The sequence below is a fragment of the Zonotrichia albicollis genome, chromosome 13, assembly GCF_047830755.1.
Source record: "Zonotrichia albicollis isolate bZonAlb1 chromosome 13, bZonAlb1.hap1, whole genome shotgun sequence".
NCBI classification, from domain to species: Eukaryota; Metazoa; Chordata; class Aves; order Passeriformes; family Passerellidae; genus Zonotrichia; species Zonotrichia albicollis.
This window is the reverse complement of record NC_133831.1, coordinates 7,574,307-7,593,841: the sequence shown is the minus strand read 5'-3', so window position 1 is coordinate 7,593,841 and position 19,535 is coordinate 7,574,307. Positions and strand designations below refer to the sequence as shown.

The 19,535-nt window shown below is 51.1% G+C and overlaps 1 protein-coding gene across 4 annotated transcripts in view; it reads left to right on the top strand.

Moving 5' to 3' along the window:
- Positions 1–4,227: 4,227 nt before the first annotated feature.
- The window catches only part of PLEKHG4 (pleckstrin homology and RhoGEF domain containing G4), an 84,123-nt gene continuing 68,815 nt past the window's right edge, over positions 4,228–19,535 (top strand). For all 4 annotated transcript variants that reach the window (XR_012582427.1, XR_012582426.1, XM_014269679.3 and 1 more), the window contains exons 1-2: positions 4,228–4,491; positions 17,330–17,527. Coding sequence is in view for 2 of the 4 variants with exons in the window: in XM_014269679.3 (XP_014125154.2) it covers positions 4,489–4,491; positions 17,330–17,527 (201 nt within the window). In the remaining 2 variants the exon portion in view is untranslated. The remainder of the gene's footprint in view (positions 4,492–17,329; positions 17,528–19,535) is intronic.

Here is a 19,535-nt window from a genome sequence, read left to right as displayed (position 1 = left end):
GCTGGTGGAGAGCCCCAGTCTGGTGATGAGATGCCTGGAAGTGGATTCAGAGACATCCACTTACCAGTGGGTTAGCAGGAGCCATATACCCTGGAGTAGTGCTCTACCACAGCCCATTCCCAGGATCTCCATTCCCTCAGAAGTCTCTGTGGCCACAGGAGGTTCCCTGTGCTGTGCTGAGCACTGCACCAGTGACCACTCTAAGCTAACATGGAGCTCATGGGGGTATTTTCCTAAGAGCTGTTGGCCACAGTAATGTAATCATCCTGCTAACATCCATATTGCACAACTTCCCCTAGGTCAGGAGATGTCCTTATCTGGCATCTAAAACATCTGTCTTGTGTTGTTTCCAGCACAGCTGAATTCTATTCATAAAAGAATTGAGCATTTCCTGATTTGCACAATCGAAAATAAGCAGAACTCTGCTAAGTGTTGACCCAAAGGCAGAGGTCCTTTCCCTGCCTCCTACCTCTGTCTGTGCTCTCTCCCAGCTCTAGGCTGTGGTACTGCTTTAGGCCCTTGAGAAATACTGCAACTCCAGGAAAGGAGAAAGGAAGAGAAAAGAAAGAGATGAGAGTCTGACACTGGAACCTCGGAAATTTTCAGAACAATTGTACTGATCCCTTTTCTTTCAAATCTGGAGAGGCCCCACAGACTTCAGTGTCAAACTCCTAAATGTCAGCATTTGCTGTCTTTTGCTGTAATTCACCTCTAGGACAGGCTGTGCTTAGCAACGGTCAGCTGCTGCTTAAGGTGGGTACCTTTGGAGTAAAATTGCCCCTCAGTCCATGCAAAGGAGCTGGATCTGCTGGATGGGAAGCTGGGGCACTCAGATCCCTGCCAGCCTGGATGACAGCAGCCTTTTGCAGTGACTGCAGCAATTAAAGCAGCCCTGAGGAAGGCGTGAGGAGCTGCTCCTGCCAGGAGACAGAGTGAGACTGTGCTGGGAACAAGCCTGGCATTGTTGGCAGCCTCTGTCAAGAGGGGCTTTTTAACACCCACTGAAGTGCTGGCTACAGCTGTCTCCCATGTGCTTGTGCGGGAAATGGATCTACAATGCAGCAGAGGGAAAGGCCACTTTGCAATTAAAAAAAAAAAGGAAACTATATTAGGAACCAGCCATGAGTGCACAGCAGCGAGATGTTCCCCTCAGCACCGAGCCATGGCAGAGGAAATCACGTCACTGCCTTGGCTGGGGTGGGGTGAGCTGCACTCAGGTTCCTCAGCCTGGAAATCCATATGGGGGAAGGTGCTCCTGAGCTTTAAGTGCAGTGTAGGAAAGGGAGGAGGTGTGAGATTGGGCTCTAAGCTGCTCTTGTGTTTGGCAGCCTCTATAAATGGCACCTGCCAACTTCCCTGCATCCTTCTGAGTGGTGTTGACTTGAGAGCTGGTGGAGAGCTTTCTTTTGTCATGGGAAATGGGGTAGGAACAAGGCTCTGAGCACCTCTGTGTTGCTTTCCTCTTCTGTTTATGGGGATGCTGCAAGCTCCTAAACCACTTTTGTCTTTCTATGAGAAAATTATCACTTTTCTCTTTCTGGCCATCAGAGAGCTGAAGTTAGGTGGCTTAACAGTATCTTAGCAAGTAATTCAGAACTAAAGGAGATGACAGCCTTGTGCTCCCAGAGCTGTGCAATCCACCTGAAGGAGACAGGAAAGCCAAAGGCTGCTCACCCTGGATCTGCTGCCAAAGGTCTGAGTGTAGGAGACCTGACCAGTTCAGTAACAGCATGGGAACAGGTTCTCTGCTCCCCCCCGTCATCACCATGGGCTGTGGGGATGTCCCATGGCTCTGCATTGCCCTTTGTGCTGCCTGGGGAGCACATGTCTCTTTTTCAAAGCTGAGGTAGCTCCTGGCTTGTAGTAGCCCCCCTGAAGGAGCAGGAGCTTTGGCCTGCAACTGGAATAGCCCTGAAGTTCCCAGGCTTGTTACCCAGGCTGCTGATTACCAGACATTTTGAGACTCCAGGTCTCTATTTGGAGACTTGTTCCTCTGCAGAACCCAGGGTAATTGCAGTGACCTGTTTGCTGGATAAAAATAGTTGTGTGCAAGGCTGGTGCAATCACACACAGTATAATTTTTGAAGAACAATGAATAGCATCTGATCCTTGTGGGTCCCTCCCAGCTCAGGATTTCTCTATGATTCTGCAATTTGTGCTGCCCTGGGCAGCCATGGCCTCTTGAAAGGAAACATACATGTAATGCTGCAGTTGTAGAAACAGTACATAAAACTGTTCCTACAGTTTTCCATAAAACACCTGGCTGTGAGAGGCATGTTGGATCTCTTCTACCTCCTTTTATTCTGTGATGGGGATATGCCTCCAACAGAAAGAGCCTGGTACTCCTGATAGCACAGGGCTTGTCATGTGCACGCTGCAGAGACATCACTCCTGGTGCTCCCTCCTCTCTGGGAGTGGGCCAGTCCCTGGGGAGACTCCAGCAAGCACCTGCAGGAGGATATTGCAAAGGTCAGGCAAATGCAGCCAGGCTCACTGCGTGGGAGAGGTGCTGGAGGAACAGATGAAGGACAAAGCTACTCTGCAAAAGCAGCCTTGTACAGACCCTGAAGCTGTGGTCAGAGGCTCTGCTGGGGAGGTATGCCAGGCTCCTCATCCTCCTGATAGGAGTATGAGGGGGAAAGAGGCTCTCTTGCATGCACAGACAAGATCTAAGATCTCAAATTAGTTGTTGCAGATGACAACAATCAGGTTGTGCCTGTGCTGGGTTGTTAATACTCGAGGTGGCAGGGATGCTGTCCTTCACCCAGTTTAGCATTAGCAACTGCTGTCACTTGACATGGGCACTGCCTACAGATGCTGTGGGGAGAAGGTGACAGGTTGTTCCATGGGAGAGCCTCTGAAAGCCTAGGCTTTTTGAGAGCCAAGTGCTGAACAGTGAGGCAGCTGCTCAGCTCTGGTCACTGTCAGTGTCACAGCCCCTTTTAGCAGGACATCTCTTTGGCTTAAGGGAATGCAGGAGCACACCAGGCAGCCGGTGGATTGAATGGATGGCTTTGGTTGGCTGCTCAAACTCCTAGTTTCTGGTTGGGTCTGGAAACACGTGATGAGGCCATCATATGCAAAAGGGTTTTAGGGCAAACTGTTGTCAGTCCTCCCTGGGAGAGGAGTATCTGAAGGTGGTCTTGAGTTGCTGGCCCTGTGGAGCAGGGTTTGGGAAGGCTGTGGGACTCTGCCCCTTGAGCCAAGGCAGCAGAGGCATTGGCAGCAGTTGCTCCATCTGCAGCAGGCTGATCTGTGCTGTACTGCTTGTCCATGCAGGAGAAGGAGATGTCTTCCCTTCTGCTGTGGGTCTCACATCCTGCCTGAGTCACCCTGTCTCTTGGGGATGGATTAGTTTATGTGACCTCTCCATAAGTGGGGACAACCAAGTTCCAGTGCTGTGAACTCCTTGATGGAGGGTCAGAAACCCTGCACTGCTCAGGCTGGGGAGGCAGTTTCTGGTCCCAGACCCTGCATCTCGTGCCCAGGTTTTGCCTGTGTGTCACTTCCCGCCCTGCTTCCCGTTACACAAAGCCCTTGTGTGTCAGCAGATCCTGGGATGCCCCGCGGCACCTGCCTCTCTTCTCTCTCCGCCTCTGTGGCTCTGCCCTTTCCCGTTGTCACTTCTGGAGGCTGCAGCCTGCCTGTTTGGTGACCTTCTCCACTGCTCGGGCAGCATTTTGGCCCCTGGCCATCTTAAACAATTATTGGAGGGGTGGAGAAACTTGCCGTGTTAAATTACTTACTCCTTTGGGAGGGGGTGAGGTCTCTACATCTCTTGCCTGATCCCCATGCAGTTTGTTGCTGTTGCCTGAAGCGGTCACTGCTCTCTGTTTTCCTTCTAGAAGTTAGAAAAACAATATTTCAGAGCACTCTCCCTGCATTTCTCGGTATTTTACTTAACCTGCGGCGGCGCCTCAGGATCTCGTGGAGTGGCGAAACTTCCCTGGACTTAGAGAAAAACAAGCCGAGAGGAGGCAAGGGGGTAGGACGTTGCTGGAAACCTCTTTGGGAAGCTGGAGACCTTCTCGGGATGCCTGTCTTACTCTCCTCCAGCCGCTATTCAGATGTTCCCGGGCCAGGGCAGCTCCCTGCCCCGGCGTGTCCGCACTGAGCGGCTCCGAGGGGCGCGGAGAGCCGCGGTGCCGTGAGGGCAGCCCGGGAGCGCCTCAGGCTCTGCCCGTGTCCCAAAGGTCCCGCAGGGCCCGGGGATGCCGCACCTCGCTCTCGCTATGCCCCTGAGCCGTCCCGCGCTGGAGTTGGCTGTCAGAGAAACCTTGGAGGTCCCCTGCTCAGCCCCGGTAGTGTCATGAGTTAGATTAGTTGGAGCTGTGCTGGGGGCGGTGAGGGCTTGGATTACAGTCCAGAACTCAAAGTGCTTCGGTGGTTCACGTCGGAGGGGAGAGGAGACGCCCCGTCGCACACATGGAGGAAAAAGAGAAAAAACGCTGCCTTTGGAAGTGAGGGGGAAGAAAGGAGGCCGGGAACATGGTAAGGAAATCTCTGCGGAGGGTTCTTGCCCTGGGCACGGTGCGGGACGGGGCTGCTGTCGGACAGCCCGCCCGGAGCCAGCGCACGGCGCTCATGCCGGGAGTGGGAAAGAACTCCTTTGGCATTTCCCGTTACTCGAGTGGCACACTGCCCTCCTGGTGCCAGCCCGGGGCGGCGGCTGCAGGGACACAAACTCCTTGTTGGCACTGACCCTGCGAGGTGCCTGTCTATCGGGCACAGCGCTGGAGCGAGAAGCCTGGATGGGTCAGTTCGGGCAGAGCCTTGGCTTTTGTGCTGCCTGGATGCTGGGCTCTCCTCCTGCCCTCCCTCTGCCAGTCCTGCTCTGTGGCTCTGGGCATTGCCCTCTTGCAGAGCCTTTCCCCTGCTCAGAGAACCCCTGGAGCTGGGCAGGGATGTTCCTTTTGTGTGTCAAGTTCTGCACCTGGGGATCTTTGTTTGGAGAGGGGAAAGGATGGTGAGCCCAGTGGGCAGCAGAGCACCCGGACTGCTTGGGAGTGGCTGCAGGGCTGTCCCCTGCCCAGTGACACTGGCACTGCCCTGCAAACAGAGGTGCCCAGCCCTGGGCTCTCAGTAGCTGGAGGATCACTGACTCTGTAGTGACATCCCACTGAGCACCAGTCCAGCTTCTGATGGTTTGATCCTAAGCTCAGGCTGAGATCCATGAGCCCAGCAACCCCAAATATCCTGGAGGTGTCCTACTATGTTAGGGGCTGCTTCCCCACAGCAGAGGGAACAAAATCCATGAGGAGGACATGCAGTTTGCATTGCTGTTGTGCCTGACAGTGACTTGCCCTTTAAAAGTTCAGCTTCTGAGCCTGCAGAAACTTGGCTTTCATTGAGGGATGAGTTGAATTCTGACTTCTGCAAGTTGAGCTAAGTTTATAGACCAATATCTTTTCCCTTTACTACCCTCCAGTTCCTCTGCAGAGAATCCTGTGGTGCTCTTTGCCCTCACATGCCTGTCAGAGCCATAGTGTGCTCTCCTCTGCTATTCCTCTGGAGGCATCTTGTTTCTACTTCTCCATCCCAGTCAGAAGACCTCTTTCCCTCACCCCATGCCCAGTGTGTTCTTGGCAATTTTTGGTCTATGCAGGTTTTATTTATGAAGCTGAAATCAAAGGAGAGCACTGCTTGGGGTTGTGCAGGGTTGGGGCCATCCCTTGCAGTCTCATGGGCTGCATTTTGCCACATGGGCTGGAGCAGTGCTTGTGAAATTCTGCTCTTGGAGGCTGGAGGCAGAGACTGCTCTGCTCCTTCAAGCTGGAGGTGCCTTTCTGATTCCCAAGTGCTTCAGCTCCCCTCCTCGATGTTGTTTAAATGTGTGATGCAAAAGCTGTCTGAAGCAGGGTGAGCCTTTGTGAGGAGCAGTGCCATGACCAGTCTGGGTGCTGGCCATTCAAGGACTGTGTATCACTGCTGAGGAGGGATCCTGTGCCTCTCAGGGGCTGAGTGCAGCTGGAAGGAATAGGAACCAGAGGCCAAGCTGCACCAGACCCAGCACTGACTGCTGGCCACATTGTGGACTCCTCTGGTCCATGGCAGGTATCTGTTCTCAATGTTGTGGTAGACCAATCTACATTTTGGGAGGTGCATTTGTGTGAGCAACAAAGTTGTGACTGTAGCTCCAAGCTGCTCTGATTAACTTGAGTTTTTTGTGTCCTGGTAAATCAAACAAACACTGCAGGCAAAAGATTTGGATCTCAGTGGATGTGTGTCAGTCTGCTGGCCTGTAGGAGAACTTCCATGGCCTCCAGCAGCCTGCAGGACTCTTGGAGACTTGGCTCCTGATGGAGGTCTGGCAAGGCACCACTGCTGGCTGCCCTGCTCTGTGAGACAGGTGATTCATTTTCATGGGGTTTCAGTGTTAGAGCTGATGTGTGTGTGGGTACATAAGGCTGTGGCAGCTGAGATGCCCAGAACACCAAATGGGTGAGACAGCTTGGGCCAAAGTAGCCCACTTCCACCAGAAGTGACTTCTGGAGCTGTGCAAACCCCATGGTGAGAGCAGTGCAGGAGTCTGGCTGGGCTCTGTCTACTTTGCTCACCCATCATGGCTTTTGTGACTTGGGATCTATCTCCATTCCCTGGATTCACCTTTCCTGGTGCTTCCTCAGAGAAGTTCTGGTGGCACCTCTATGCTGGTAGGAGAGAGGATGGATTTCAGCAGAAAATAGGGTCTTTCTTCCTTCAGTTATGTCTTCTCCCAGGGTGGGAAGGAAATGAGTCTGGGAATCACAAAGAGCTTTAAGCATTGGGGCTCTTCTTTCTTTATTTCTGTGCCAAAACCATGAGCAAGATTTTGGAACACAGACAAAGTCCAGAGACATAATCCTGAGCACATGGAAGCAGTTTGAAAGCACCTCCTCTGGGGTAAAAAGGTTGACAATTTGCATTTTGCCCAGCTTATTTTCAAAAGCTCTGGGCAGGTGAACATGTTGTTCATTGTAACAATAAAAATAACGGCTGAATGCAGGTGACAGCCCAGCTGCATCCAGGTATCTCCTTGTAGAAATTGCCAAGTGTATTCTAGGGGAATACCACATGGGAATGGGAGACAGCAGATGCTTACAGTGAGACAATCCAAGGAGGACTCTATGCTGTGTGTCAGCATTATTTTCTGAAAGCCAGCATCCTGTAGCACAGCCCCTTCTGGCAGTGCTGCTGGCCAGCTGCCCCCATGGGCAGTTGGCTCTGAAGGAATACCTTGCTATACAGAAGAGATCATAACATGAGAGCCTTGTCAGCATCTCCTGGCTGGTCACTTCAGACAAGATAGCCAGCATGTCTACTCTAAATTCTAGAGCACAGGCCCAGTGTCAGCTCACAGAGCCTCATTTTCTAGTTGCATCTCAAATGTAACCCTGTCTACAACCAATCTGTGTAAAATTTTTACCATCCTACAGGCTGTGCACAGCCTTAACCTGAGCATTGGTGCTGAGTGTGGGTGGAAGTCACATCACAGGGGCTACAGGTTCCTTTAGCACTGAAGTGTTGAAACAACCCCTGTTGAAACAATCAAGGTGTCCTACAGAAACTATAAACTGAACCCACCTGTAGGCACTTGTACCAGAGCACATTTTGTTCCTGTTCTTGGCTTGTGCATGATGGAACCCCCTGTTCCAGTCCTGCAGAGCTTAGTGTCACCAAGGTCTGAAAAAGTGAATGGTAGCACTGGGAGCAGATGTGTTGCTGACTGAAGAGCAGTAAAAAGCAAGGAGAGCTTGCCAGGGTGAAGCTGCCCACTTCTGGCCATGGGATGCTCTGTGTTTTTTGCACCACTCATAGTACCTGGTTTGCAACTCAGAGAAGTGAGCAGACATGCCCTTGTTGATTCTGAATGTTTGGCCATGCTTATACCTCTCTGCCACACCAAGTGCCTCACCTCTGTTGGCTCGCTGAGTCTTTCATTAAAATATTAACAAAAAATGGGGCCTTTCTTGTGGTAAGTGCTGGTTTCATATGTATCCTATTTTTTGCATCACTGGACACCAAGCTGAAACTTCCAAGATCAAAGCAGAACAGAATGAATCTGAAAATCTTTCTGTCTGCTCAGATTTGCCATCCTGCCATCAGCCTGGGAAGCCCAGGATGAACCCTTGCTTCAGCTGGTACAACTTTGAATGGAATCAAATGGCTCAGCTGAAGGGAAGAGGTGCATGTGCTCCTCCTGGACACTGGTGGATGGGGTAAAGGGAGTCTCCATGGGGTCCCCTGCAATGGGGCACACTGATGGTGGTTCGCATGCTGCAGAGCAGGAAAGCTGCTGGAGTTCTGATGACCTTAGCTAGGTGTCCACCTTGAGCTTTGCAGCCTGTGTTAGGTGTGGCAGAGGCTTCCTGAGCAGGTTCCTTCGGGAGGATACCTTCCCTGAGGCTGCCTGTCAAGTCTCAGTGCCTCCCAACAAAACCCAGCATTGCTGAGCCTCCAACATGGCTAAAAGATGTGGGTTATTTGCTGTCTGTTGTCATCTTGCTGAATACATTTACCTTTTGAACAAGGTCCCTCTCATATGCTCAGGAGGCTGGTATGCAGGCCCGTTAATGGATCAAGAGGAAAAATGCCTGTGGATGTATTCTCCTTTGTGTTTGGGCTTATAACCACCCACGTTTTGGCATACATCCCTTCTGTGCACAAAGATCTTTTAGAAATTGCTAGTTAAATCTCCACCCTCCTTTGATATGTATGGAAATAATGGGACACGTGAGACTGTTTTCTGTTTGGAAAAAAAAAATCTATAAAGGGAGTAGCTTTAAAAGCCTGTGTTCACCCTTTTCTAACTCATGAGTTTAATGAAAGAAATGCCCTGAATTTCTGACTGATTTACTTAGCTTTCTGGGAGGCATGCATTTAGTGCTGTATCCAAATACAGGGGAAATGTTTTCATCTGAATCTGTCCCAGGTTTGCTGCTTAGGGGCAGGAGGAGAGCTTGAGCACATGTGTCTGTTTCTCAGTGACCTCAGAGAATCTTGGAACAAATCTTGGTCCCCCTGACCAGGAACAGTTCTCCCTTCTTCAGCACAGATTGATGCTTCTTGGAGTGGCCCATGGCTGAGCTGGCATAACCATGGACACCTCTGAGCTGCCTGCTCTGTCCTTCTGGCTCATCCTGCCTCACAGCCTCTTCCTAAGAGGCATCTGATGACTGCTGCTGGGTGCTTTCTCCTATCAATGGTGTGCAGGGATGTGCTCCTCCAAGGTCTCCACTTACTCTGTTCTCATGTGCTCAGCCATCCCCTCCTGGAACTGCAGCTCTGCTTCAGAGCAGTTTCTGTCCCTCTCTGACATAGCAGGACTCGTATTTCATGAGCACATGGTAACACAGTGTGTTAAGGCCAAAAGGAACTATGGCTCATCTGTTATGGGATATTGGGACTGTAGAGTGTCACCTAGCTTCCATATGGAGCCTGGGAGCTCTTTAACTGAAAGAGGATAATTTTTCTGTGGCATCCACCCTCAGTTATGGAGGTTGCAAGACATGGAGAATCCACCAGTTCCCATGGGAGTCTGTCCAGCAGGTCATGCACCTTGCAAAAGGAAGGGGTGAGATCTGTACGTGAGTCCAGAATGTGTGCAACACTGGCACAGAACTAATACTCCAAGTACTGACCCCATGAAGATCGTTTTTGGCACTCATCAGCTGGCCTGATGAAGGATTATCATTTTCTTTTTGAGCACAGGCGGCTGCCCATCTGTTGTAAGATGCCCCCAGATGGGTGTCTGAACACAAGGGGTTGGCTATGGCCTAATGCCTCCTGACTAAAAGGTGTTAAAATGAGCTGACCTGTTTGGTGAAGAATTTACTTAGGGTATTTTATAGCTGGCTGGTATAAAGAAATCTTCCATCTGCCTGGAGTGCCCTGTTAGTTAGTACCCATTAGGCAGAAATAAGAAGGGTTATAACATGCTGCTGCTTGGGTTGGTTTGCCAGATGGATGCCAATGCCTGAAGTTGAGAGCAGAGCAAATCCTATCATTAATAATGGGGTGCATGAGCTCAAGCAATTTCTTTTGTTCCATTGCAGAGAAAAAGGTTTTTAGTGCATTTGTAGACTGAGCCCTATAAAGAATGGGAGTTGGCTGCAATGTCTCAGGACTTGTATAGAAGTAGCCTGTGAAATTCTTGGCTCTCACTGTGATATCTAACAGGATTTAGCAAGCCTTGTCTGGGCCTGTTGTAGAACATGACACTTGGAATGTGGAGGTCCCTGGCGGGACTGTGGCACACGGTGCCACGGGCAGAGGGTTGGTGCCCAAGGCAGGGCAGCCTGTGCAGGCTGGCAGCAGGAGGGAAGAGAGCTCCAGGTGGTCTTGAGGAGGTGGAAAGGTGCACATGGATAACAATGGGCAGTGAAACCATGGCTGCCAGCACTTGTGCTCTTCCAGCACGAGTCTGCTGCTGGGAAGGTTGTTCTAAAAGTACCCAAAGCTTTGCAGCACACAGAGTACAACCTGTTTAATTAATTGCATTGTTAGAGGTGTGCCAGTGATATTTAAAAAAAATAAAAATCTATGCTTAGACAGTTATTTCAGATTAAAGACTTAATCCCTTGATTAAACTAAACCAAAATAAGCTGGTGTCCAGCTGTAGGATGGTGTTTTATACACAGCTCTTCTCATCCACTTGCAGGCCCTTGTTTCAGTTGGAGGATGTCTGTTTAAGGACAGGGCTTTGATCTGTTCACTCAGCTGCCCTTTAAACACCTATATCATCTCCTTGATCTATTTCTGATAGAAAGTAATTGGTCTTTGAGACCGGGGCTCATTTGTTGCCATGGATAAAAGACCTAGCTCCTGCTCAGTACATTGAGAACTCGTGAGGGAGCCAGACGTGTCCCTGTGAGGAAATGCTTCATTTCCCAGTTCTTCCCCACTCTGACTAAAAGACAACTTTCTTGGATTGTGGGTCACCCCCACTTTGGCCTCTTTAATCTTCAGCAGTTGTCAGCAGCTCTTCTGATGTGTTGGATGTTGTGCAGATAAAGGAGAAAATTACAATCTCTTCTCCAGAAAAGCTGGAGTACAAAAACCTGAAGGGTAGAGAGAGTAAGGTGAATTCGGGGGAAGGTGCTGTATTGGACCCAAGTGAACAGGGGTCTTGGGCTGGGGAGCAGGCTCAGGTGAGCAGTCATGTTGCCAAATGATAATGCCTGTGTTAGACCACCTGCAGTGTGGTGCAGAGCCAGGGATGTACCTGAACCAGGCTGCCTCTGCTATTCCCTGCCTCTTGCTCCAGCACAAGGACAGCATTGGTGTAGTTCTGCACTCCAAAGCTTGAAGCTCACAGGAGATCATACTTCACTTTCAAAGGAATCTGAGGTGTCCCCCCTTGAGTGAAAACAAACCAAGCCTGAGCTTGGAGAGATCACCCAGCTCTGGGCCTGCCTTTCCCCAGCCGCGCACGCCCAGACCTACAGCATGCGCAGAACAGGGGCCTCGGAGCTGAAAAGCAAATACATCATTTTTCCCTTTGTTTAATTAAATGAGAGATCATGAGTTAATCGCTTCCAAGCGCTTGTTTTCCTGCAGTGCCTGGAATGATAATCCTGTGTGCTGCCCAGTAGGAGCTGCTTTGGCTGCCGCAGCCGCGTCAACACCGAGCAGGGCTGGGAGAACAGAGGGAGGCATCTGGAAATGATTCTCTGAGCTCTGTCTGCAGAGCACCACTCCCTGCAAAGCTGTAGGAGCTGGTTTATCCACAGGCTGTGGAGCAGTCCTGCCTGCCTCAGTGTAGGGAAACTGAGCCAGGCTACAGCCATGCCCTCTGCAAGGGATGCCATGGTGGCATGCAGAAAGCAGCTTGCTTTTGGAGGAAGGGGAACTGGGTGCTGTGCTTTTCTCCCTGAAAAGCCTAAAACAATAGCCCAAAGAGCAGGTAGAGCTGTTCCTGGTTATCTCACAGGAAGGTGGTGTAATTACAGGAGTTGGAATGCCTGCCTACCTCTATAGCTGCACCTCTTAATAATGCATTATTTTATCCAGAGGAAGGCAGGGTGCTGAAGGCAGGCGCCCTCTTCTCAGCCTCCCCCTGAGTCTCAGAGTGAGCAGCAGAGGGGGGAGCTGGCACTTGCTCTGGGAAGATTTTTCTCTCTTGAACTCATTGCCGCTGTGATTAGAACAGCTCAGGAAATGGGGCTGGGAGGGTTCTCCTCTCTGCAGCAATGGAGTGGGAAATCTCAAATTTTGTCAGAAAAACAAGCCTTCTTTTTAGCCAGAGGCCTTTCGAACAGAACACAGAAATGTGTCCTTTATTTAAAGGAAAGCAGTCTGTCTTTAAGCTCTGTGTCAGAAAGTGGAAAGGCTTCATGGAAAGCCCAGAGGTCTGTTTTTACTGGAAATGAGGTTTCTCACGTCAGCTGAGATCTGAGCAGCCCCAGCCAAGTGGTGCAGCACAGCAGCCTTTGCTGGCGGAGGGACCAGCTAACCCAGCCCTGCTCAGCCCCTGCTGTGAGCTCCTTTTCCCCCAGTCCCCAAGCTGGCTGGGAGCCATGGGCAGGCGCTGTGCTGTGCTGCTTGGAGCTCTGCCTCTCCCCAGTTTTGCTATTATTTCTACTTTCCAGTCTGGGGTGTGGGAGGGTTGGGTCATTTCTTCCCCTCACCTTTGCACACTCTGGTCTCTCCTGCCCTGCCCTTGCACTGTGTCTTGGCACCTGGGCAGGAGGGGACACAGTGGGTGCGTGCAGGACGTGGCCATGCTCCGGGCAGCTGGCAGAAGAAGGACAAAGTTGCGGGAGCTCTGGCAAGGTCTCCCTGCTGAGCAGGAGCCCAGAGGCTCTGTGACTCAGAGCTGGGTGTACCACGGGCACCGCTCGCTGCACTCGCAGCCTGCCAGGCTCTGCTCCACTGCCCAGCCTGCTCCTTGCTCTGCCAAGCCATGGCAAGCTCTGGGTTTAACTGGGGCACTTTGGCACATGTTTCATTCTCTGGCAGCTCAAATGGGAGTGTAGGTTTGGGAAAGCAGAGCTGTAGCTTCTTTAACTAAATTCCTGTTACGGGATGAATCTTCAGCATGTTACATGGGCCAGTCCGGCTTGCTGGAAAGGAGCGCTGTCTGCCATAAGTCATGGGTTAGTCAAACCCATGTCAGTCTGGTCTCACCAAAACAATCTTTTTTAGTAGTCTGCAGACAGCTGTCATCAGGGAAGATTTATGCCTCTTCATATTTGCCTTGACCAAGACTCAGTACTTTGCAGGCAAAATGAGCAAAGTGCTTGGGTGAGTTGTAGGGGAAATGCTGCCAAGGCTTTGCTGTCCCAGGTGGGTCCAGAAGAACTGCAGGCCTCCCCTGCACTAATTTACATTGTCCTGAGCCACTTGGGTTGCTGTCTCTTGCTTGAAGAGCGCAGATATTCTGATGCTGTGTGAAGTGTGTGTGTAGCCTGGGGGATGACCTCTCTGTTCCCCAGGCAGGCTGATGTTTTGTTCTCCAAACCTGGAGGAGGTTCTCCAGGGTTCAGACTTAATTGGTGAGCAGTAGGTCCCGAAGAGGAAGAAGTTCAGTCCTGAGTAAGAAAGAAATGTAGAATGACAGGAGTTCCCAGTGGCTGGAGTTGCTATATTGGTCTTCTTATGCCCACAAATGTAGGTGGAAAATTCAATCAGTGCACCTAGAAAAGCCTAAGAAGCTCCTGGTTACTCCAGATGCCTCATGACAGGCTTCTCTTCCAACCTGCAGTGTCTGCTGCACCAGGAGTAGACACATTCCCTAATCAGGTTTGCAACAGCTGCTGGGCTCCTGTTCTGCCCAGGCACTCGTAGCTTCATTTCTGATTGACTCCTGGTTCTTGCTGCAGTTTGTGATGGAGTGGGGCTCTAAGGGCTGAGCAGCAGAGCTTTGCCACAACAGCCTTTACTGTCCTATTTGTCACAGCATCCCTGGCTCCTGTGATATGCAGAGGAAAGAGGGCAGCCCACCCCACCACGGCTCAGACCAAAGCCCCCTGCCAGTTGTGAACTCCTCCTGGGTTCTCACTGCTCCCCTGGCCTCCTGGCTGGGACCATGCTGGGTTGTTCCTGTCACATGGCTCAGCCCATCCCATCCCATCCCTGTGTGGTGCTTTCCTCCTCTGTCCCTGTGCTCCAGCCCCTGCAGCTGGCTCTCAGCTGAGCAGCAGTGAAAGCCAGTTTGGCCGGACATGACCTTAACCTGGGCTTTATTTAGCGCCTTGATTTATAGAGGAGTTATTTTAAAAGCATGTTTCTCTTCTGGGAGGTGTGGTGGAGTGGTGGCAATGAGCTGGAGTTTATAGGTCCTCCTGTACTATTGACAAAGAACCATTTGAATCCCAAGGCTCCTTTTGCTTGCAGAGATGCTCTCTGGCTTGCTTGGAAAGTGCTCCTGTTGGTGTTTGTGCCCAGTGGCAGAAAAGGAGCACATGTCCAGGACCTTTCCTGTGAGAGGGATGTGGCAACAGCGTTGGAAGCAGGAAAGATTGAAATGTTCAGTCCCTGAAGGAGGCTGGTTTTTTTCAGCAGGCTCTGCCAGCTCTTGGGGACCACGGTGGGCTGGTTGTAGTGGAAATGTGCTGGGGCAGGAATGCACCCTCCATGGATTCTTTTAGGTTTAGCTTGTTCTCCTTCTATCCAGGTGCTGTTCACTCATCCCGGGTCACAAAAGTTTCTCCTTGTGCCTGCTGGGGGTTACACTGCCTGTTTGAGATAAGGGATGGAACCTCTGGAACAAGTTGCCCAGAGATTGTGGAGTCTCCTTCTCTGGAGATATTCAGTGGGATGTGGGAATCTACTTCTTATTTGGGGCTTTTCCTGCAGAATTAGCAGAGATTGGTGCAAACATCTCCTTCTACCAAAAGATAGTGGTTGAAACCTTCTCTCTATCCATTAGAAATCTACACAACTATCATGGCTTTGTGGTATAATCTAGCCAGAGGGAGAGAAAGCCTCTGTGCTCAGGAGTGCAGTTAGCACTGCACTCTGCAATGGCTACAGGCTATGCTTATTTTTTATTTTACTAAAGAAAGGATAAGGTACAAGCTGGTTTATTTTAACCATATAAAGGATTTTTGATTTGGTGCCAATGTTAATAATTGTTTTGTGAAGTCTAAGGCAGGAGGAATGGTGTGAGAACCTCAGAGCGATGCACTGACTCATGTGCAAATATTTTGACTTCTTTGTTTTATTTGCAACAGTGAACTTAACAAATTTATTTTGGGGAGGGATTGATATCTGAAAGAATTTTGCTCAAGCAGAAGATGGTGCAGAACAAACCCCAGCTGGTTTTGATTGATGTTTTGAACTTGTGGGCTGTGGAGGGTCAGAGGGAGATTGTTGTCAAATGCTGCCAGCAGCAATGCTGTGATAGTGCCCAAGAAGGCGACTGGTGGGGTGGGAGAGCACCTGTGTGAAGGCCAGTTTTATCTGGCAAGGTCACAGGCACTTGCTAGGACAGATTGGTATCAACAGAGGTTACTGTTATTCTGAGTGGAAGGTAAATTGTTTAAAACAGCCTTCTTGTCCAATTTAGAATTAGGGTTAAATGCTCATCCCCTAGAACTCAGCTCTTGAATGTGCACATAGGGCTCTTGCTTTTGGAATTCTTGGTTTAAGAATACTGGATTAAGTATTCCAACTCAGGATAATCTATGATTCTATGTGTATGAAAAACAGCTCCTTAACCTCTGTTGATTCAGTTGCATTGGCCTGGAGTATTGCAGGAGGCAGTTGGTCTCTCAGAAAAGGTGTGGGCACTGTAGGAGCCTGCTGCCATCCATGTAGCCTTGCTTTTGCTGACATCAGGAGAAAGAGCAGAAAGGTAAGGAAGCAGCACTGCCCCACAGGCAGCGTGTGGTTTGCCTGTCACTGTAGTTCTGCCAGCTCGTTGCAGGCAGGGATTGTGGAGGCATCACCTGGGTGTCCTCACCTCTCCTGTGCAGTCCCACAGGCTGTCTGTCCCACGAGATGGCTTTGCATCGGAGCAGGAGGTTTATGTTGTGCTTAAACACCCAACCCTCTAAAGGAGGAACCTGAAGATAAGTAAGCTGCAAGAGATGGGAATGCTTGTGTGAGGAGCACCATCTCTGCTGGGCTGCAGGTCAGTTCAGGCTTGCTCTGAGACTCTTGAACTTTCCCAGGCTGGTGGAGGCATCTTCACAGATGTGCTGCAATGGATGGAAGCAGTGAAACCATTTGTTTCCTCCTGCTCCCCTTGTTCTACTGTTCCCCGGTTGTGGCGTAAGCTGTTGTGGCACTGCTTTGTTTAACTTTCTCTCCCAGTCTTGAAGTGTATTTTCAGGCATGTTCATGTAGTTGTTCCTGTTCTGCAGGAGGCTGTAGAGCTTCTGCGTAAGCAGCTGAAGTGCTTTTCTTGTCTCTAGTGAAAGGAGGTGGATTTGGATCAGATGAGGATCTGGCCAGACACCTGAGTAAACTTTCATTTGGTTTTGGAGCAAAACTTATTCCCACTGGCTGTAAGCTAGCCCAAGGGATCCCCTCTAAAATAGAAAAGAAAGGAGCAATCCTGATGCTCTCTACAGATATGTACAGCTTTATATTTTTTTAAATTGTTACTTTTTGGCAAGCTCTCTTGATTTACACCCATGCAATAACTCAGAATTTGGCCTCCAGCACTGGAATTGGTCCTGACACTATGGGCAGGCTCTGGCTGGCAGGTTCTCCCAAATGAAGGTGGATGCAGGCAAGCCATTGCCTCTGATCCCCCTGAACAGGCATCCTAGGTATCAATGGGTGTGCTCAGGGACCACAGGCAGCCCTGCTCACACACATTGTGTGAATCCTTGTGTGAGGCATCTTGCACTGCAGAAAACTCCTGGCTCCTGCATTAGAGCCTTTCATGAGAGGCAAACAGCTTTGAATAACGAGGAGTCGCTCTGGAGAATGGCTTAATGGCTTTCCACAGAACCAAACAGCTCTGGCACCTTATCCTGGCCTGGGACTCCAGAGCGCAGGAGGCTGAGGAGCTTCAGCCCACGGCAGGTGCCCTTGGCCCACCAAGGAGTGTGCCCAAGCCATGGACAGGGCTGGTGATGCCCACCCATGGCTGTGTCTCTCGCACGCGCTCACGTGCTGCGGTGTGGTCTAACAGCCGCCCCACCCCGCGCAGGCAGCACAAGGACTTGCTGCGTAAGCAAAAGCTGGCAATCCTGTGTGCAGCGCTCTGCGAGTGCTCCACTCCTGCTTTGGGAGAGCTTCTCTGTGTTTACCTGCCATCTCCAGTGCCAAAAGAAGCCAGAAAGGATAGCATTGGCTTCTGTGATCTTCGTTCGTCCTGCGTTCGGCGATGGCCGCGCTCCTGGGCGTTGGGCGGATCGTGTCCCGGTGCCACTAACGCTTTCTGTCTCGGCAGGACTCGGAGTCACTGGACGGCTGCATTCAGAGCACGTTATCAGCACTCTACCCTCCATTCGAGGCTACCGCAGCCACTGTGCTGTGCCAAGTTTTTGATGTGGTGGAGAAGACGTACCGTGGGGATGGACTGCACTACCTCATAGACTTCCTGATTCCAGCCAAGCACATCCTGCAGTGCATTCAGCAGGATGCCTGTGTGAGTACATCATGCTCTCTAAGGCCTGTGAAGGCTTTCTTGGAGAGTTTTCTTTCTGCTCTTGTATGCAAAACGGCTGGCAAAAAGCGCTTGAGTATGTATGGCAGCCTAGGTGGGAGGGCAGGCAGACAATTAGGAAATAGTTGAGAAATTGTTGTTGAAGCTTAACCCTTCAGAGATCAGCCATCAGGTGTGGAGCAGTGCTCTCCCTTTCTGTAATCAGGAACACCAAGGGCTTAAGGGATTCACAGGAAGAGGTTTAGCAAAGTGTTTGCTAGATGTGTCTGACCAGGGTGGCCTCTGACCCCAGCTGTTCCCTGGCCCTGTGGATGAAGCTGTCGGGCTCTTGCCACTGGCACAATGACGTGCAGGGCAAAATGCTTCCAGTCGGTGTTTTTCCAAAACTCCAGCTCCCCTTTGATGGTTGCTGGAACAGTCACAAGGCTCAGTAGCCCCGAGGAGTCACGTTACATTTACTGCCAGAACGAGTCCAAGATTAACGTGCTTTACTGTTGGGAGTCTAAAATGTTAGAAACGATGAGTCAAACACCTCCATCACAAAACTTGGCTCGAGGTCTGCAAGATGAAAAAAAACCCAACCAGCCCAAACAACCTAAAATGTGGGTTTGTTCTAACTTTTTTGTCTCTGAATGCAAAGGGGGTGTGTGGCCAGGTTTTCAATTCAAGTCCTCATGGTAGAGGGCAAGGGATTTCTAGGAGGAGGAAAAGTATGGAATAGAGGCTGAAATAGTCACTCATTTGTTTCAAGGAAATGAAATACTGGGGGGACAGACCCATCACACAGGATGGATCCATGTGAACTAGGCAACCTGAAAGTGTGTTTTGGTGCAGTGTTTGTCACCTCATATTGTCACCAACCTCCAGCTTGGTGCCTGCCATCTCTGTGAGTCGAGGAGGATCCAAGGTGGTGCATGACCTTGCTGCTCTCTCCCACCCTGAACACTGGAATAGATGTTATTCCATCAGTATCCGTAATTGGAGCTTCTAATTCTATGGTGCATGGTGTGTTTGTCCCCTTTAAAAAAACAAAAAGCTTTTCGTTTATACAAACTGGTAATTATTTCAAGATGTTTCACGGCTTTCCCCAAAACACCGCCCTCGCTGGATGAGCCAAGGTAGCAATTTCCCCACTTCTCGAGATCCCGGCAGCTTCCGAGCGGCCAGCGGTGCCTTGGGCAGGTGAGGCAGTGAAGGAGAAGGAAGGAAAGCAGCAGCGAGGTGGGCGCACGGTGCTGCCGTCCCTGAGGGGAGCCGTTGGGGCAGGGGCCGAGGCACGCACGGTAAAGGCCGCGCAACCCCCGCGGCCCTCGGGGCGCCACGGGTGGACGCGGGCAGGGCGGCTGGGCGGGCCTCGGCCCCCCGGCAGCCAATGGGAGAACAGCGGGTGCGGCAGTAGCCAATAGCAGCGCGGGGTCGCCTTGACGGGCATGGTGGCTTCGGTGGCTGTTGGAGGGCCGTTGGAACACGAGGCGCTGCAGTGCTCGGCCGTGAGGAGGGAGAGGTGTGAGGGCAATGGGTGCTCGGCCGTGAGGAGGGAGAGGTGTGGGGGAAATGGGTGCTGGGCGTCCCAAGGAGGGAGAGGTGTGAAGGCGGTGGGCACTGGGTGTCCTAAGGAGGGAGAGATGAGGGTGGTGGGCACTGGGTGTCCTGAGGAGGGAGAGGTGAGGGCAGGTGGAGCTCGGGGTCCTGATGATGGAAGTGTGAGGCCAGTGGGCAGTGGAGAAGCCCAGGATGCTGGTATCCCACCCAACTGACCAACAAGATGTGGGGTGGGTTGGGCAGCTGCCTTTAGGGAGGGTTGCACCAGGCTTAGCATTAGGTAGTGGGGGCTTTTGTTGAGGTGTGAAATGGCTGGGAGAGTGATCAGCAAGATCCTTTCTTACTTGGTTGTGAACTTTTCAGGATGTGTCTCGTGATTTTTGCTTCTGGAGTGATAGTACAGGGAGATCAAGGGAAGCTCTCGGTACCTTGCACCCTCTTTAGAGTT